Here is a 17,233-nt window from a genome sequence, read left to right as displayed (position 1 = left end):
GGACTTGGAGAAGGCGTTCGACCGCGTCCCTCGGGGAACCCTGTGGGGGGTACTCTGGGAGTATGGGGTACCGGGCCCTTTGATATGGGCTGTTAGGTCCCTGTATGACCGGTGTCAGAGCCTGGTCCGCATTGCCGGCAGTAAGTCGGGCATGTTCCCAGTGAGAGTTGGACTCCGCCAAGGTTGCCCTTTGTCACCGATTCTGTTCATAACTTTTATGGACAGAATTTCTAGGTGCAGCCAAGGTGTTGAGGGGATCCGTTTTGGTGGCCTTAGGATTGCGTCTCTGCTTTTTGCAGATGATGTGGTCTTATTGGCTTCATCAGATCGTGATCTACAGCTTTCGCTGGAGCGGTTTGCAGCCGAATGCGACGCGGCCGGGATGAAGATCAGTTCCTCCAAATCCGAGGCCATGGTCTTGAGCCGGAAAAGGGTAGAGTGCCCTCTCCGGGTCAGGGAGGAGGTCCTACCCCAAGTGGAGAAGTTCAAGTATCTTGGGGTCTTGTTTACGAATGAGGGAAAAATGGAGCGTGAGGTCGATAGGCGGATAGGTGCAGCGTCTGCAGTGAAGCAGGCGCTGTACAAGTCTGTCGTGGTGAAGAGAGAGCTGAGTCAAAAGGCGAAGCTCTCAATTTACCGATCGATCTATGTTCCTACCCTCATCTATGGTCACGAGCTTTGGGTTGTGACCAAAAGAATGAGATCTCGGATACAAGCGGCTGAAATGAGTTTTCTCCGCAGGGTGTCTGGGCTCTCCCTTAGAGATAGGGTGAGAAGCTCGATCATCCGGGAGGGACTCAGAGTAGAGCCGCTGCTTCTCCACGTCGAGAGGAGCCAGTTGAGGTGGCTTGGGCATCTATTTAGGATGCCTTCTGGACGCCTCCCTGGTGAGGTGTTCCAGACACGTCCCACCGGAAGGAGGCCCAGAGGAAGACCCAGGACACGCTGGAGGGACTATGTTTCTCGGCTGGCCTGGGCACGCCTCGGGATTCCCCCGGAAGAGCTGGCCCAAGTGGCTGGGGAGAGGGAAGTTTGGGCCTGCCTACTTAGGCTGCTACCCCCGTGACCCAACCCCAGATAAGCGGAAGAAAATGGATGGATGGATGGATGGATGGATGGACAATGCACAGACGAACACCACATTTTGTGCAGAAGATTGATGTCTGTCCTTCGGGGCAAAGCCTGCACCTTCCCTTGTCTGTGAAAGTTGGGAAGTGATCTACTCGATCATGGCGGACATCAACCATGGGTCTTGGAGTTGTTGGCCTTTGTATGCATCTGTTGTGGCTGGACCTTGGCCTGCACCAAATGTTCTCTTTCCAGTGTATGTCAGGAAGTCATACATTATCCCAGAAACGCCTGCTCGAACAAAGATCTTGAAGCCCCAATGGTGAGGTTTTTTTAGAGATACTGTTGGAGAGACCCAGCCTTTGTTCCTTTGTAAGGGACCATAATTTCATCTATTGAGAACTTGTTCTTACGGTCAATTTCCAGACACTTCTTTCTCATGTGCTCCAGCACTGGTGTCACTTTGTAGAGCCAATCTTGGGTTGGGTGTAATGCCTGATTGTCTTGAAAGTGGATGAATCGAGAAAGGCATTTAAAGCTTTTTACTGTCATCACATTAGCTATTTTGGCATAACGTGTGTCTTCTGCCTAATAATCGATAGCATTCTCACCACTCCCATTATTAGCTTAATGCCAACAAATGACTTGATTTCATCCACAGTGGTACTGATGCTAGCTCCAATTAATTGACAGCTGTAAAGATGTGTTTGTTCAGCAATATGTTGAAATAGATCGTCATCAAAAAATTTAGCAAAGTAGCAATGTGGAGAAGACAGCTCATTAGGCACGCTGAATTCACTGGCAGCTGCTGTTGACTGGTGCTCAAACCTTTTCTTACACTAGCTGTAAATAACAAACAAAAATATATACATAACTGCATTGTTATTTGTACAAAGTTGTATAATTGGCAAGTACAGACTGAATTTAGCTGGTTAGTGGCATGCTACTTTTAGTAAATATCACAATCATACAGAAGAGTTGTGTTTTTTCATCTTACATCAACTACAAAATACATAAATTAGTATGGGTTGTGCATATAAATGTCCCTAAATCAAACTACTTTCACATGAATTCCTTAGCTAGTTTGGACTTTGTACTATGATCCATCTCTTCAACCTCTTCATAACAACTTTCATCCTCCTCATCAGAACTGCCTTCATTCACTGTCTCTATCTCATGCTGGTTGAAAATTACTTCCTGGTCCTCATCACTGTTTGACTCAGAGTCAGAAGAACTTGCAGGGATCTCTTCTATCACTCTCACTCCTGTGCTTTCCTTGATTTTCCCATAAAAAGACCTAGCCGAGATGCCCTGCTTGAAAAAAAAAAATTAAAGAAAAATACAGTTATACTGTTATAATGGTAACAGCCGTGCATGATAATATACGGTACTGTTGTAATTATCAACATGCCTTCCAGTTTGAAACAAAATTTTGAATAATGCATATTGATCAAATTTTTACCCTCATCTGGCAACGTATCTCAGGGGATACATATATTTCAAAAGCTGCTAAGTAACACCACAAATACAGCTGGAACATATTTTTTATCAGAATGTTTAGAAAAAGTCCTAATTAGTTTTAGCAATTTATATTGATGTTTTATTAAAATTAAGTACAACTAATATATGATTACTTACCGTCAAGGAAGCAGGTTCTCCACCACAGGCGGCCATGCTGTTTTCTGATCAGGCTGATGAAACGATGAAAGATAACCTGAACCAAATCATGTGATCTAGATGCTAATACTAGACAAGACTTTTGATAAATGCTAACTTGATTAGTGAAAAACTCCCAGCACCCCCCCATAGGATGTTAAAGAGAGTGTATCTCCTGGTGCACGTTGCCTGTTTAAGGTTAAGGAGGGAGACTGGGAGTTACAGGAGTGTGATTGCAGCTTGGCATGTCATGACAAAGTTTACTGAACTTGAACTGAACTTGAACTACTGTATCCCTACTTGGCGGTTTTTCACTTATCGCGGATGGGCGTGGTCCCAAACACCCATGATACAAGAGGGACAACTGTACCTGATCTGTATTTCTCAGATATGACACACGTCGATGATGATAACCCAGCCACTAGGGAGAACAAGTGGGTGTATCTCTGGTGCCGGTCCAAAGCCCCGGTAAATGGTGAGAGTTGTGTCAGGAAAGGGGTAAAACACTTTTGTTCAAACAACCATGCAAGTTCGTCCAGTCAGACTGGACATGTATGTATCATATTTTCTGCCGTACGTCGCACCGCCCTATAAGTTGTATCAGTCCAAACACGTCTATTAAAGTGGAAAAATCCATAAATATGTCACTTTGCCATATAAGTCTATAATGTGTCACCGCTTCTACCCACGATTGGACCCTCTGTTCTTACTATTGTAAATAGTAGTATTGCGACAAGTGTGGTTCCCGATGTTTTCAAACATGCAGTAGTTCATCCGTTAATTAAGAAACCTGGACTTGACCCCTTCGTCTTGCTCAAATTTCAGACCAATCTCAAAACTTCCCATCCTGTCCAAAATCCTGGAGAAAATAGTTTTCATTCAATTAAACAAGTTTTTGAATGAGAACAGAATCTTTAAAATTTTTCAACCTGGTTTTAAGCAACTCCAAAGCACTGAAACAGCGTTAGTGAGGGTTTGTAAAGACATTATGATATCAAACGATTCTGGTCAATTTGTGGTACTTGTGCTCCTGGACCTTACTGCTGCTTTTGATACTGCTGACCACAGTATCCTTATATCACGGCTGGAACAGTGGGTTGGGATCACAGGTGCTGCATTAAAATGGTTCAGCTCATACCTAAGTGGCAGGAGTTTCTGTGTCAAGGTTGGTAATAATGTATCCGCCTCATTACCTCTTTCTTGTGGGGTCCCACAGGGTTCGATTCTTGGACCCCTTCTGTTCTCACTTTATTTGCTCCCACTGGGGTCTATCAAGAGGAAACATGGTCTTTCATTCCATTGCTATGCTGATGACTGCCGGATCTACCTGCCTGTGAAACCAGTAAGTGTTTGCTCCATTCACCCTCTGTTAAAATAACTGGACAACATTAAGGCCTGGATGGCTTCAAATTTCTTAAGTTTTAACAATGACAAGACTGAAGTCATTGTTTTTAGCCCTAGCTCAACTGCCGCCACTGATCCTGTCAACCTGGACTCTCTTCAGCCATATCTGAAGCAGTCTGGTAAAAATCTTGGGATGGTTTTAGACTCTGACTTCAAGTTTGACAAACAAATCAACTCTGTTCTGCAGAAAATATTCTTCCAACTCAGACAGGTAGCTAAGCTCAAGCCAGTGTTGTCCAGACCCGACCTTGAGAAGCTAGTCCACGCCTTTGTCACAACCCGATTGGACTATTGCAATGCACTCTATGCTGGGATCAGCCAGGCCTCCATCTCACGTCTTCAGCTCGTCCAGAATGCTGCTGCTCGGCTTTTAACCGGAACTCGTAGGTCTGAACATATTACACCAGTTCTGTCCTCCCTTCACTGGCTCCCTGTTTGTACGAGGATAATCTTTAAAATTCTTCTGTTGACCTTCAAATGCTTAAATGGCCTCGCACCCCTTTACCTCTCTGAGCTTCTGGAACCTTACGTTCCCTCTCGGGCCCTGAGATCATCTGATCAGCTGCTTTTGGCTGTTCCAAAAACAAGATTGAAGCTCAAAGGAGATCGGGCTTTTTCAGTCATGGGCCCCAAACTCTGGAACAACCTGCCCCCAACATCAGGCAGGCCACCTCCATTCCTCACTTCAAATCCCTGCTTAAAACACATCTGTTCTCTCAGGCATTTCATACAGTGTACATTGATCTAGTGTTTTTTAATCTGTGACCCTATGTTTTAAATGCTTTTTATTAATTCTTCAGTTATTATTATTAGTGTATTGTGTGTGTATATATATATATATATATATATTTTTTTTTTTTCTCTTTAATTTACTCGTTGATTGTTGTTGTTAAGCACTTTGATAACAGGTTCTGTTTTAAATGTGCTCTATAAATAAAGTTGACTTGACTTGACCGCTGACAACCTGGAAATGTGGGCTGGTGTTGTGCCAAAAATCGATTGGCTGCTCCATGGGAGCATGCACTGGGGGACTTTAACAAGAATTTAACAAGATTGACACTTAAAACAGTTATTTGTTTGCTCGAAATTATAGTAAAGGTGTGTCTCAGACTAACTTTAACTGAATAAATGCACTTTGATGGTTAAATCAGCTGCATTTCAAAAGCCGATACATGAAAGTAGGTGTGTGAACAAGAGGACTCGCTGTGTATTTCTTTGAAATTTAACAAGATTAGCACCTAAAACAATTGTTTGTTCAACTTTAAAGGAAAGGTGTGTCTCAGTTGAACTTTTACTTAATAAATTCACTTCAATGGTCAAATTAGCTGCATTTCGCCAGGGTGGTGGAGTGAAATGAAGCTGATTTGACGGTTGCTCCAGGTGAGCCGGACGAAGGTGGCAGACTATGGCAAGCTGCTTGCATCATTAATAGCCACTTTTACCTATTACATGACACAATGGCATGCCATACTACTCGAGTGCCATCTAGCAGCTGAAATGGTAGTGTTCAATATTTTCAGTCAGAATGAAAACGTCATATCTCAGACAAAAATTGGTTTATAAATATGGGAAAAAAATTCATAAATAAGTCGCTTCGGCATATAAACCGCATGGCATGCAGATTATGCAAAAAACTGTGACTTATAGGCTGAAAAATACGGTAGTTGGAGTGAGGACAGAGTGAGACAGACTCACACAAACATGCACGTGTCTGTCATTAGAGGGCGGTTCCGTTGCAGCTTCTGCACCTGACAAGGTGCAGCTGGACTGGAAACGCCCTCACTGCAGCAGCTGCGTCTGCCATTAAGCTGCAGGGGGAGAAACCAAAAGTCACCTCAACTTTTTATGCCAGAGCTCTGTCATGACTACTTTCCATAAACTGACAGATTTCCTCACACAATCATCACTTTGCTCTGCAGCTTTTAATAAACTCTTCTTTCTGGTTGGTTTTATATTCTGTTTGTTTTCAGCTTTAAGTTGTGTGTGAGTTATGGTAACCCCAGTACGAATCATAATCAGAATAAACGATGAATGTAGGGTGTGCACAGTGTGTCAGTCTTAGCTGCGTTATGCAGACAAGTGTTAACACATTTTTAATGCACCTTTTACAGCATTATAAGGAGCTCATTACTGCTTTACGGTTAAACAAAAAACACTTTTTGAGAGAAACCTAAGTAAAGCTCTGTTTTGATTCAAATGTGATCAAAACTGAATAAAAAAATCTTGCAATGACTTAGATGATGAGTCGTCAGAAAATCAGACCATACTTTTTGAAAAAGCATGTCTTTTTACAGTATAATTAAGAGCACTGGATGGAGTTACTGGATGCATCAAATTCCCCACCGGGGAGGGAGGGAGGGAATGACTGACTGAGTAATAAGTACGTATCGATCTATATATCATTCTATCTATCTAAAAAAGAAAAAAGAAATGTAAATTGTTTTCTTTGAGATAGGGAATGCAGTTTCCTCTATATTCTATTATATATTGTCCACAGATTAAATATCAGATAAAAATACCTAAAAGTTCAAGTTCAAATCAAGTTTATTGTCATTCACATCATATATATATATATATATATATATATACAAATACATATACATATATAGAAACATATACATATACAATGAGATAAATAAGTATTTGAACAGATTTTTTTAATAATTTATTTGTGTGTTACTGCTGCAAATAATTATTTGAACACCAGCTAATCAGCAACAATTCTGGCCCTCAAAGACCTGTTGGTCCGCCTCTAAAAAGTCCACCTCCACTCCACTTATTATTCTAAATTAGAAGCACATGTTTGAGGTCGTTAGCTGCATAAAGACACCTGTCCACCCCGCACAATCAGTAAGACTCCAACTACTAACATGGCTAAGACCAAAGAGCTGCCCAAAGACACCAGAGACAAAATTGTAGACCTCCAAAAGGCTGGAAAGGGCTACGGAGCAATTGCCAAGCAGTTTGGTGAAAAAAGATCAACTGTTGGAGCAGTTATTAGAAAATGGAAGAAGCTAAACATGACTGTCAATCTCCCTTGGACTGGGGCTCCATGCAAGATCTCACCTGGTGGCGTATCAATGATCCTAAGAAAGGTGAAGAATCAGCCCAGAACTACACGGAGGAGCTGGTCCATGACCTGAGGAGAGCTGGCACCACTGGTTCCAAGGTTACTGTGGGTAATACACTAAGACGTCATAGTTTAAAATCATGCATGGCACTGAAGGTTCCCCTGCTTAAATCAGCACACATCCAGGCCCATCTTAAGTTTGCCCATGACCATTTGGATGATCCAGAGGAGTCATGGGAGAAAGTTCTGTGGTCAGATGAGACCAAAATAGAACTTTTTGGTCTTAATTCCACTCGCCATGTTTGGAGGACGAAGAATGATGAGTACCAACCCAAAACACCATCCCTACTGTGAAGCATGGGGGTGGAAGCATCATTCTTTGGGGGTGTTTTTCTGCACGAGACAGGACGACTGCACTGTATTAAAGAGAGGATGACCGGGGCCATGTATTGTGAGATTTTGGAGAACAACCTCCTTGCCTCAGTTAGAGCATTGAAGATGGGTCGTGGCTGGGTCTTCCAACAAGACAATGACCTGAAGCACACAGCCAGGAGAACCAAGGAGTGGCTCCGTAAGAAGCATATCGAGGTACTGGAGTGGCCTAGCCAGTCTCCAGACCTAAACCCTATAGAAAATATTTGAAGGGAGCTCATACTCCGTGTTTCTCAGCGACAGCCCAGAAACCTGGCTGATCTAGAGAAGATCTGTGTGGAGGAATGGGCCAAAATCTCTGCTGCAGTAAACCTGGTGAAAAACTGCAGGGAACCTTTGACCTCTGTAATTGCAAACAAAGGCTACTGTACAAATATTAACATTGATTTTCACAGGTGTTCAAATACTTATTTGCAGCAGTAACACACAAATAAATTGTTTTAAAAAATCATAAATTGTGATTTATAGTTTTTTTTTTTTTAGATTATGTCTCTCACAGTGGACATAAACCTAAGAGGAAAATTTCAGACCCCTCCATGATTTCTAAGTGGGAGAACTTACAAAGTCGCAGGGTGTTCAAATACTTATTTTCCTCACTATGTGAGTATATATATAATAAAATGATAAACAAACATTCCAAAGGCTTATAAAGATTTGTGCAAAAATTCCCAGAACTTAGTAGAATAAAGAAATTTGTACCATGTCGTTGCGTCCGAAGAAGGTGTAGACAGCATAAAGGTAATAGTCGAAAAGTTGTGAAACACAGTGGATGACGTCAAAGGCAATTGGCTTCAGGATGTTCATCATCTGCATGTACTTTCCTGTTTGGGGAAAATTTAAAGAGTACGTTTATTGGGTTTAAATATTGAACTAATATATAAAATTATGGGGGGGGGGGGGGAGCTTCATAAAACAGCACTGCCCTGAATACTAAAAATTGGCATTGGCCAATGCAAAACCCTAATCAATCCCCCTTTAAAATTAAAGTTTATTTAATGTCATTCACATCATATGTGGCAAATGAGGTGGAACGAAATTATGTACTCAAAGTCCCAGTTACACCCAAAAATAGAAAAATATAAAGTCTAAAAAGAAACAGTATACAAGGATCTAAGATATAAACTAAGATATATGCCAAACGATACGATACACTGAAAGAGCTAAGATATACGCTAAACAATAACAATATAAAATAATACAGTATATTAAACAGCAGCCTGAACATGAGTCTGTAGTGAGCTGATAGGTATGAATACAGCAGCATAAAGGCAAGAGATCAGCAACATGGACAATCAGCAGCACAGATAAGAGATGACATATCCATCATGCTTCAGCTCACATTGGCTTGCAAAGAACAAAATGATAATGATTTTAAACCATTCTTTCAGACATTAAGATACACAGCCTGGCCAAAAAAAAGTCGCCACCAAAAAAAAAAAGGTCACACACTAATATTTAGTTGGACCTCCTTTAGCTTTGATTACATCATGCATTCACTGTGTCATTGTTTCAATAAACTTCTGCAATGTCACAAGATTTATTTCCATCCAGTGTTGCATTAATTTTTCACCAAGATCTTGCACTGATGACTAGACACTAGGCATGATGGGTGCATCACTTCACCTGCCACTCTTCTTACCCTGATGCACCCATCACTCTGGAACAGGGTCAATCAGGACTCATCAGACCACATGACCTTCTTCCATTGCTCCAGAATCCAATCTTTATGCTCCCTAGCAAATTGAAGCCTTTTTTTGGTTAGCCTCACTGATTAGTGGTTTTCTTAAGGTTACACAGCTGTTCAGTCCCAATCCCTTGAGTTCCCTAGTGCGTGGAAATGCTCTTAGGGTGCATTCACACCAGCCCTGTTTAGTCCGCTTTAATCGAACTCTAGCTCATTTTCCTAGAAAGTCCGGTTCGTTTAGGGAGGTGTGAACGCGCCATCGAACTCTGTCATGGAACAAAAAGGCGAACTCTGGCCCGGACTACAACCTAGGTCTCGGTCCGGTAGAAGAGAAATCCAGCGCGGTTCGAGTACAGTGTGAATGTAAACAGACCGGGCCCCGCTCCACAAGCAAGAAGAGGAGTGCAGCGCAGGCCAAACAAACACGCATTTCTCTGACCTCATATGGAGCCGTCAGCTGCCTTGTGTGAAAAACAATATTCTCCATGGTCTTCTGTCTCATCTTCTGCTCATGCTAAGTCCATTTTTGAAAAATGACAAAATATAACTCCTAAAACTGCTAAAACTTGATGCCACTCTGTTTTTGTTTTTATTTCCAGAAGAAGAAGAAGAAGAAGTGTCTTCAGAGGTTTTTGTGTTGTTTCTTTCAGTAGTTCTTGGTGCAGCACCCCCACAGGCAAGCGGGGGAATAGGTTGGTTCAACAGGTTGACTCGACTGCACAGTGCAGTGTGAATGCAAACGCACCAGCTCAAATGTAAACAAAATGTTATGAATATTGGTCCCCAACCGAACGGAGTCTACCGGACTATCAGGTGTGAAAACAACCTTACTTTCACTATTAAACACAGCCCTGAGTGCTACTGTTGTTTTTCTTCAGTTTGATTTCACCAAACGTTTTTAAGTGATCGCCGGTCACAATCATTCAGAATTTTTTTTTCCAGCCACATTTCTTCCTCGAAGACGATGGGTCCCCACTATTCTTCCAGTTTTTAATAATGTGTTGGACAAAATGTGTTGGACAGTTCTTAACTCAATTTTAGTAGTTTCTGCAATCTCCTTAGATGTCTTCTCTGCTTGATGCAGCCAATGATTTGACCCTTCTCAAACAGACTGACATCTTTTCCACGACCACGCGATGTGTCTTTCAACATGGTTGCTTAAGTAACGAGAAGCAACTCATTGCACCAGTTGGGGCTAAATAACTTGTTGCAGCTGAAAGATAATTGCCCGTGCAGTAATTATCTAATAGGAGGCTCGTACCTATTTGCTTAGTTAAATCCAGGTGGCGACTTTTTATTTGGCCAGGCAGTATAGTTAAACCACAGTAAGGTAATCATTGTGGAACTACATCCTTTAGGGAAGAACTTAAGCAGGAGCATGCCACATTTGCATATAAATTGCAAGGATTTAATTTAGTTGAAAGGTAATAAAAGTTATAAATACTGAGGTACTGGGGTGTAACAAGGTTACCACTGAGTAAGAGCTTGTGAAGGAAAGAAAAGGAGAAGAAATAAACTCAATCTTGCTGGCTTTGCCTCTGGAGAGCTCTATTTTATACATATTTTTATTCACTTTCTGTTAAATTCTTTACCAAGTATAATGGGTTCAATCTGATTCCATCCAAGTCCTGTACATACTGTATTATAAGTGACTACAAGAAATGAAACATGGGCTTTTCCTTGCTTCAAGACTTTCCATATGACTAAAATGAATAAAACCTAACGTGATAAAAGACTAAAGAGAACAGCGTTTTGTTTCGCCCTGTTTGCACACGGACACCGTGAGAAACCAAGGTGGGACGTTAAGATTTACCCTATAAAAACAAGAATGTATTTCCTCTAATTTTTCTACATGAATTCATATAATGATCAAAAACAGAAGCAAAACATCAGAGAGATAATGATCTACTTGAATTCTGATTGGTCCATGAAAACCACATTACAAGGGCCGCATAGTCCAAAAGCACAGTTTGTCAACGTGGATGTCCTTAATGCCACGCCACAGAGACATGCAAGCAGCATTTCTTAAAAGGAGGTCAGATCTCAGGGTGAAGGCTAACCATTAATAGTGCAGTTCAGTCACATCGACACAGCACCTGCCAATCGCAGTTATTTGGTTAATTGATGAACAAATTGAAAACTTAGCAGGCCAGAGGAGACGTGCTGCAGCTGAGTGTGGGCTTCACTAGCAGGGAGCAGAGAGGTTAGCTGTGGAGTGTGTGTGTGTGTATGTGCACAGAGCCTACCGACAAGCCGGATGACGTTGAGGGTGGTGTTGGTGAGTATCGGTGCATTGGCCTTATTAAGGTTGTAGTCGGACTTCTTCTTGCTTCTCATAGTCTCCTTGGACACACTGATGCATGCAAAAAGAGGAAACCCATGAAAGAAGAGACTCAGTGATGTTAATAGCTCTAATCTTCTGCAATGACAGACAGGGTTGAAAACCTTTAGTGTGGGTCCAAGATTTTTAATTGATCTATCGGAACCCACTGCACATGGGAGGAGATGGACCCAGTGGTGAAGTCTCTGAACTGGTGATCCTGGAGCACCAAGACTCCTGACACAAAGCAAACTGAGCCTAATTATCCAGCAGTCATTGCATCGGCTGCAGTCAATGCATGGGCTGTTTTATTCCTGACCATGAACACAGCTCGTTCAATAATTAACCATTAGCAACCCCCACTTAAAAGAATAGGAAATTAGCATTTTAGTGGCCATCTGTCAGGTGTGTCAGATTAATATAAATGAGGAGCTGTAGTAACAGTCAGAGTGAGATTATTGAGCATAACAAATCTGTAAAGTAATAAGGCACTGGGCTTAAACATTGCATTTATGATAAATACTACACTAAACTAGAATGATGGGAAATCATTATTAGAACAAGGACTTTGTAATGAGGGTATACAGAATGATTTATATTATTGAATGTGATCTGTGTGTAAGTCAGGTGTGACATTTAGAATCAGCAGCACATATAGGTATCCTTAGTTCTCATTAATTCAGTTGTAAAACCATAAATAACAGTTTAAAAATCGTCAAATTAAGGTAAAACTGAATAAAAGAATCATGTCGAATCAAGTAAATTGCCTAATTTAGGCAGCTATAATGAACTCACACATGAAGAAGACCTAAAATAAATTACAAACGTACATGTGATGCAGTTTGGGCAAATTGTATGCTTATTATAATCCATTACTTTCTAACAATACAAGAGGGAGACGCTGCTTTTTCAAGTGCTTCAAACGTTTCTTTCAAAAGAAAATGGATTTTTTTATATACAAAAAGGAAAAAAAGTGGATGATTACCTTCACTTCCTTTGAATAGTGAATAATTCTCCAAAAGTCACCAACCTTATAGGTGGCAGTAAAAAAGACAGATAATTTTCATGAAAATAATCTTTTTAGAGAAGTTTTTGCCTGGGTTAGACAGAGATGAGCAAATCTGTTGCCACTGGCATAAAAAGTGTTATGAATTCAAACTTTTTCAGATATGCCTTGAGTGAAACATGTAGGGATCCCCATGTCTAATTAGTGTGCTTATGTTGTTCACAGCTGGATACTCTGAATAATTATATAACATGCTTTGTGTCAGTGTGGTGTAACAAACTCACCCCTTTAGAGGGACGTCACCTGTCTGCTCATCGACGTAGTCTTGCTTGAGTTCATCGGGGACGTCACTGTCACTGTCGTAGTCCTGATACACACTCTTCTCCATCTCATCTGACTCATACTAAACAAAGAAAGAAGAGATAGATCTGATGAACCCTACTGAGAAAATAGCACAATAAAATGGCCATCAAGTGACTGGCTTCAGGTGAAGAAGCAGAAACGTCATTCAGGTGTCAGATTCAAGCCAAGGCAAATATTTCATAACATAATTCAACATATCTTTTTCTTTATGATTCAGTGAGAAATGTGTATTCAGGAGGGATTAAAACCTTGAGAGCACATCAAACAGTGGCTTCTGTGACAACCCTGTAAAACTGATTGTACTTCAGTATAAAAGTCAACAAATCAGAAAACCTGAGTAATCAGGAGACAAAAATTGGCTTATTCAATAAATGAACCAAACAGGGTATACTGGTTTTGCACCTAATACCAGTGGAGTGATAAGAGCAATAGCTGTATGTACATCGGACAAAATGGTCCAGATCATCGAGTATAAGATTAATAAATTCAGTTAAACCCAACTAAAACTTAAAAAGCAAAATGAACAAACAGGTGAGAAAAGATGCTTTTTCCCCCTCTTCTAATTATGTATGGAAACCATGTCATACAACTTGCAATGAAAGATATTATCACCAGACATTTTACAGGAATAGTTTAAAACTAATTTTTCTAGGAAAAAATAAGTTTCCAGTATCAGAGATTCAGATTCTCTATTGCCGTTCGTGCCACATGTAAATTATGTACATAGGGTCCCAGTTACTGTGCCTTGCGAAAGTATTCGGCCCCCTTGAACTTTTCAACCTTTTGCCACATTTCAGGCTTCAAACATAAAGATATAAAATTTAAATTTTTTGTGAAGAATCAACAAGTGGGACACAATCGTGAAGTGGAATGAAATTTATTGGATGTGTCAAATTTTTTAACAAATAAAAAACTGAAAAGTGGGGCGTGCAATATTATTTGTCCCCTTTACTTTCAGTGCAGCAAACTCACTCCAGAAGTTCAGTGAGGATCTATGAATGATCCAATGTTGTCCCAAATGACTGATGATGATAAATAGAATCCACCTGTGTGTAATCAAGTCTCCGTATAAATGCACCTGCTCTGTGATAGTCTCAGGGTTCTGTTCAAAGCGCAGAGAGCATCATGAAGACCAAGGAACACACCAGGCAGGTCCGAGATACTGTTGTGGAGAAGTTTAAAGCCGGATTTGGATACAAAAAGATTTCCCAAGCTTTAAACATCCCAAGGAGCACTGTGCAAGCAATCATATTGAAATGGAAGGAGTATCAGACCACTGCAAATCTACCAAGACCCGGCCGTCCCTCTAAACTTTCATCTCGAACAAGGAGAAGACTGATCAGAGATGCAGCCAAGAGGCCCATGATCACTCTGGATGAACTGCAGAGATCTACAGCTTAGGTGGAAGAGTCTGTCCATAGGACAACCAGCAGTCGTACACTGCACAAATCTGGCCTTTATGGAAGAGTGACAAGAAGAAAGCCATTTCTCAAAGATATCCATAAAAAGTGTTGTTTTAAGTTTGCTACAAGCACCTGGGAGACACCAAACATGTGGAAGAAGGTGCTCTGGTCACATGAAACCAAAATCAAACTGTTTGGCCACAATGCAAAACGATATGTTTGGCGTAAAAGCAACACACCCTGACTGGGACTGAGATGGAGATTTATCTTCCAACAAGACAATGATCCAAAACATAAAGCCAAATCTACAATGGAATAGTTCACAAATAAACATATCCAGGTGTTGGAATGGCCAAGTCAAAGTCCAGACCTGAATCCAATTGAGAATCTGTGGAAGGAGCTGAAGACCGCTGTTCACAAACGTTCTGCATCCAACCTCACTGAGTTCGAGCTGTTTTGCAAAGAAGAATGGGCAAGAATGTCAGTGTCTCCATGTGCAAAACTGATAGAGACAACCCCAAGAGACTTGCAGCTGGAATTGCAGCAAAAGGCGGCGCTACAAAGTATTAACGCAAGGGGGCCGAATAATATTGCACGCCCCACTTTTCAGTTTTTTATTTGTTAAAAAAGTTTGACACATCCAATAAATTTCATTCCACTTCACGATTGTGTCCCACTTGTTGTTGATTCTTCACAAAAAATAAAAATTTTATATCTTTATGATTGAAGCATGAAATGTGGCAAAAGTTTGAAAGGTTCAAGGGGGCCGAATACTTTCACAAGGCACTGTACATCCAACAATAAAATGTAAAAGAAAAACAGCAATAAAATCCAAGATATGAGATCCAAGAAGACAACTATCAGAAGACAACTCTAACAGTGAGTTTGTAAGGATGGTACCATTTGCTGGTTCTGTTTGTGTCTGTGTTTCCCTAGTGTTTCCTCGTCAGTTTAATTGGTGCCACCTTTGTCTCATCACAGCTGTTTGTAATCACGTCTCGTCTTGTCCAAGTATTTAAGCCATTTGTTCTGTTTTGTTCCTCGTCAGGTCGTATTTGTTGGGTCTCTGTGTTCTCCTGCGTTCTCCTGCGTCTCCCCTGAACTCTCCTGAGTCCTCCCTGAGTTTCCCTCTGAGCCTTCCATTTATATGTAAGTTTTGCTGCCACGTCAGCTGTTATTTTGTTCTTTATTCTCTATTAAAATACTTATTTTTGTAATCTGCCGAGTTGAGTCCTGTCTGCACTACTGGGTTCGTTCCTGTCCACCAAATCCTGACATTACGACCCGACCACACATCAGAACCCAGCGGGCAGGGCTCTCTTGGCAACTTACCTTTTTTCTTTTTCCCCTCCGAGCCTCCTGAAGATGAGCAAGCCTACAATCCGGTGCGGCGGGTTCTGCACCAGGCCCGTCCGCTCACAAGGACATTATGACCAGGAGGTGGAAATCCTGTCCTCACCACTCCTGGTCCTCGAGGAGAACAGAGCTCGGCACCAGGGAACCCACCAGGCTCCTATTTCTGAGTCCGCCTCGCCCGGCTATTCGGGGTGGATGTCGGGGGAGGACGAAGAAATCGAGGACGAATTCCGTTTTGTTCCTGTCCCCCGACTCTCCCGCCGTCGCCGGGGAGGTAGAAAGCGGTCCCGGGGGCAGTTTGTGGCGACCGGCCCGGTCTCGTCAGCTGAGCAGAATCTTAGAGTTGGTTCCGGTGTTTTTGTGGGAGCTGGTCCCGCCGCCTCACCTCACAGGTTTCCGGTGGGGGCGAGACCCAGCGTCCCGCGGGAGCTCCGGTCCACTCCTGTTCGGTTTGGCGAGTCCGGTCCACTTGACGTCACAGGGGCGGATTCCGTGGCCTCACCTTCCAGGTTCCTGGTCGGGGCGGAGTCCGGCCTCTCACCGTCACACAGTGCCGCGGCTGTCCAACCCAGTCTGACCGAACCTCCTGAGCAAACTCTCAGCGACTCTGTGGGGGCGTGTTCCGCCGTCCCACCTACCAGGTTTCCGGTGAGGCTGACACCTGACACCACACCCTCACTTAAAGACACTTGCCCGTCAATCACATTTTCACCCCATGAACTTGCACTAATAAACCAGACTTTATTAGATTCATTTACCACTGCTAAAAATAACCCGGACTGTTCAGATGTTGTATTTTCCCTGATGGAGGAATTTTTAGTTTCACGGCCCGGTCTCATTCTGCTCCCTGAGTATAACCGTTTATTAATTGAAATTAGGACTCTCATCACACCCATGGTCACTAATACACAGTCTGAACCCATAATCCATCCTGCACCTATTGGCACCACCGTTTCTGAACTCTCCTCTGCTCCTCTGACTCCTGCACCCATCACCTTCGCCGCTGTTCCGCCTGCTGAGCGCCTTGCCGTTGGTGCACCTGCTCCTGTCGCCTCAGAAGACTCAGTAACAGTTTCTGTTTCCCGTCGCCGCCGCAGAAGATCAGTTCCTGCCGCCGCCGCAGAGGAGTCGGTTCCTGCCGCCGCTGCAGCACAACAGGTCTCTCCGTCGTCTGCTGCAGAGCCACAGGTCTCTCCGTCGTCTGCTGCAGAGCTCCAGGCCTCTCCGTCGTCTGCTGCAGAGCTCCAGGCCTCTCCGTCGTCAGCAGCAGCAACTCCCCTGGCCTCTCCACTGACAGCAGCAGCAACTCCCAAGGTCCCCTCGTCGCCTGCTGCCAACTCCCAGGTCCCCTCGTCGCCTGCTGCCAACTTCCAGGTTCCCTCGTCGCCTGCTGCCAACTCCAAGGTCCCCTCGTCGCCTGCTGCCAACTCCAAGGTCCCCTCGTCGCCTGCTGTCAACTCCAAGGTCCCCT

The 17,233-nt window shown here is 42.7% G+C and overlaps 1 protein-coding gene across 1 annotated transcript in view; it reads right to left on the bottom strand.

Annotated features, from left to right (window-relative positions):
• Positions 1–2,130: 2,130 nt before the first annotated feature.
• vps50 (VPS50 EARP/GARPII complex subunit) overlaps positions 2,131–17,233 on the bottom strand; it is a 154,239-nt gene continuing 139,136 nt past the window's right edge. Inside the window, exons 18-21 of the mRNA XM_037693617.1 lie at positions 12,925–13,043; positions 11,561–11,667; positions 8,330–8,451; positions 2,131–2,379 (exon numbers count right to left, since the gene is read on the bottom strand). Coding sequence (XP_037549545.1) covers positions 2,131–2,379; positions 8,330–8,451; positions 11,561–11,667; positions 12,925–13,043 — 597 coding nt within the window. The remainder of the gene's footprint in view (positions 2,380–8,329; positions 8,452–11,560; positions 11,668–12,924; positions 13,044–17,233) is intronic.

Source organism: Nematolebias whitei, chromosome 19, assembly GCF_014905685.2.
Source record: "Nematolebias whitei isolate Nwh7 chromosome 19, NemWhi1, whole genome shotgun sequence".
Taxonomy (NCBI): Eukaryota; Metazoa; Chordata; class Actinopteri; order Cyprinodontiformes; family Rivulidae; genus Nematolebias; species Nematolebias whitei.
This window is presented reverse-complemented; position numbering and strand designations above follow the sequence as displayed.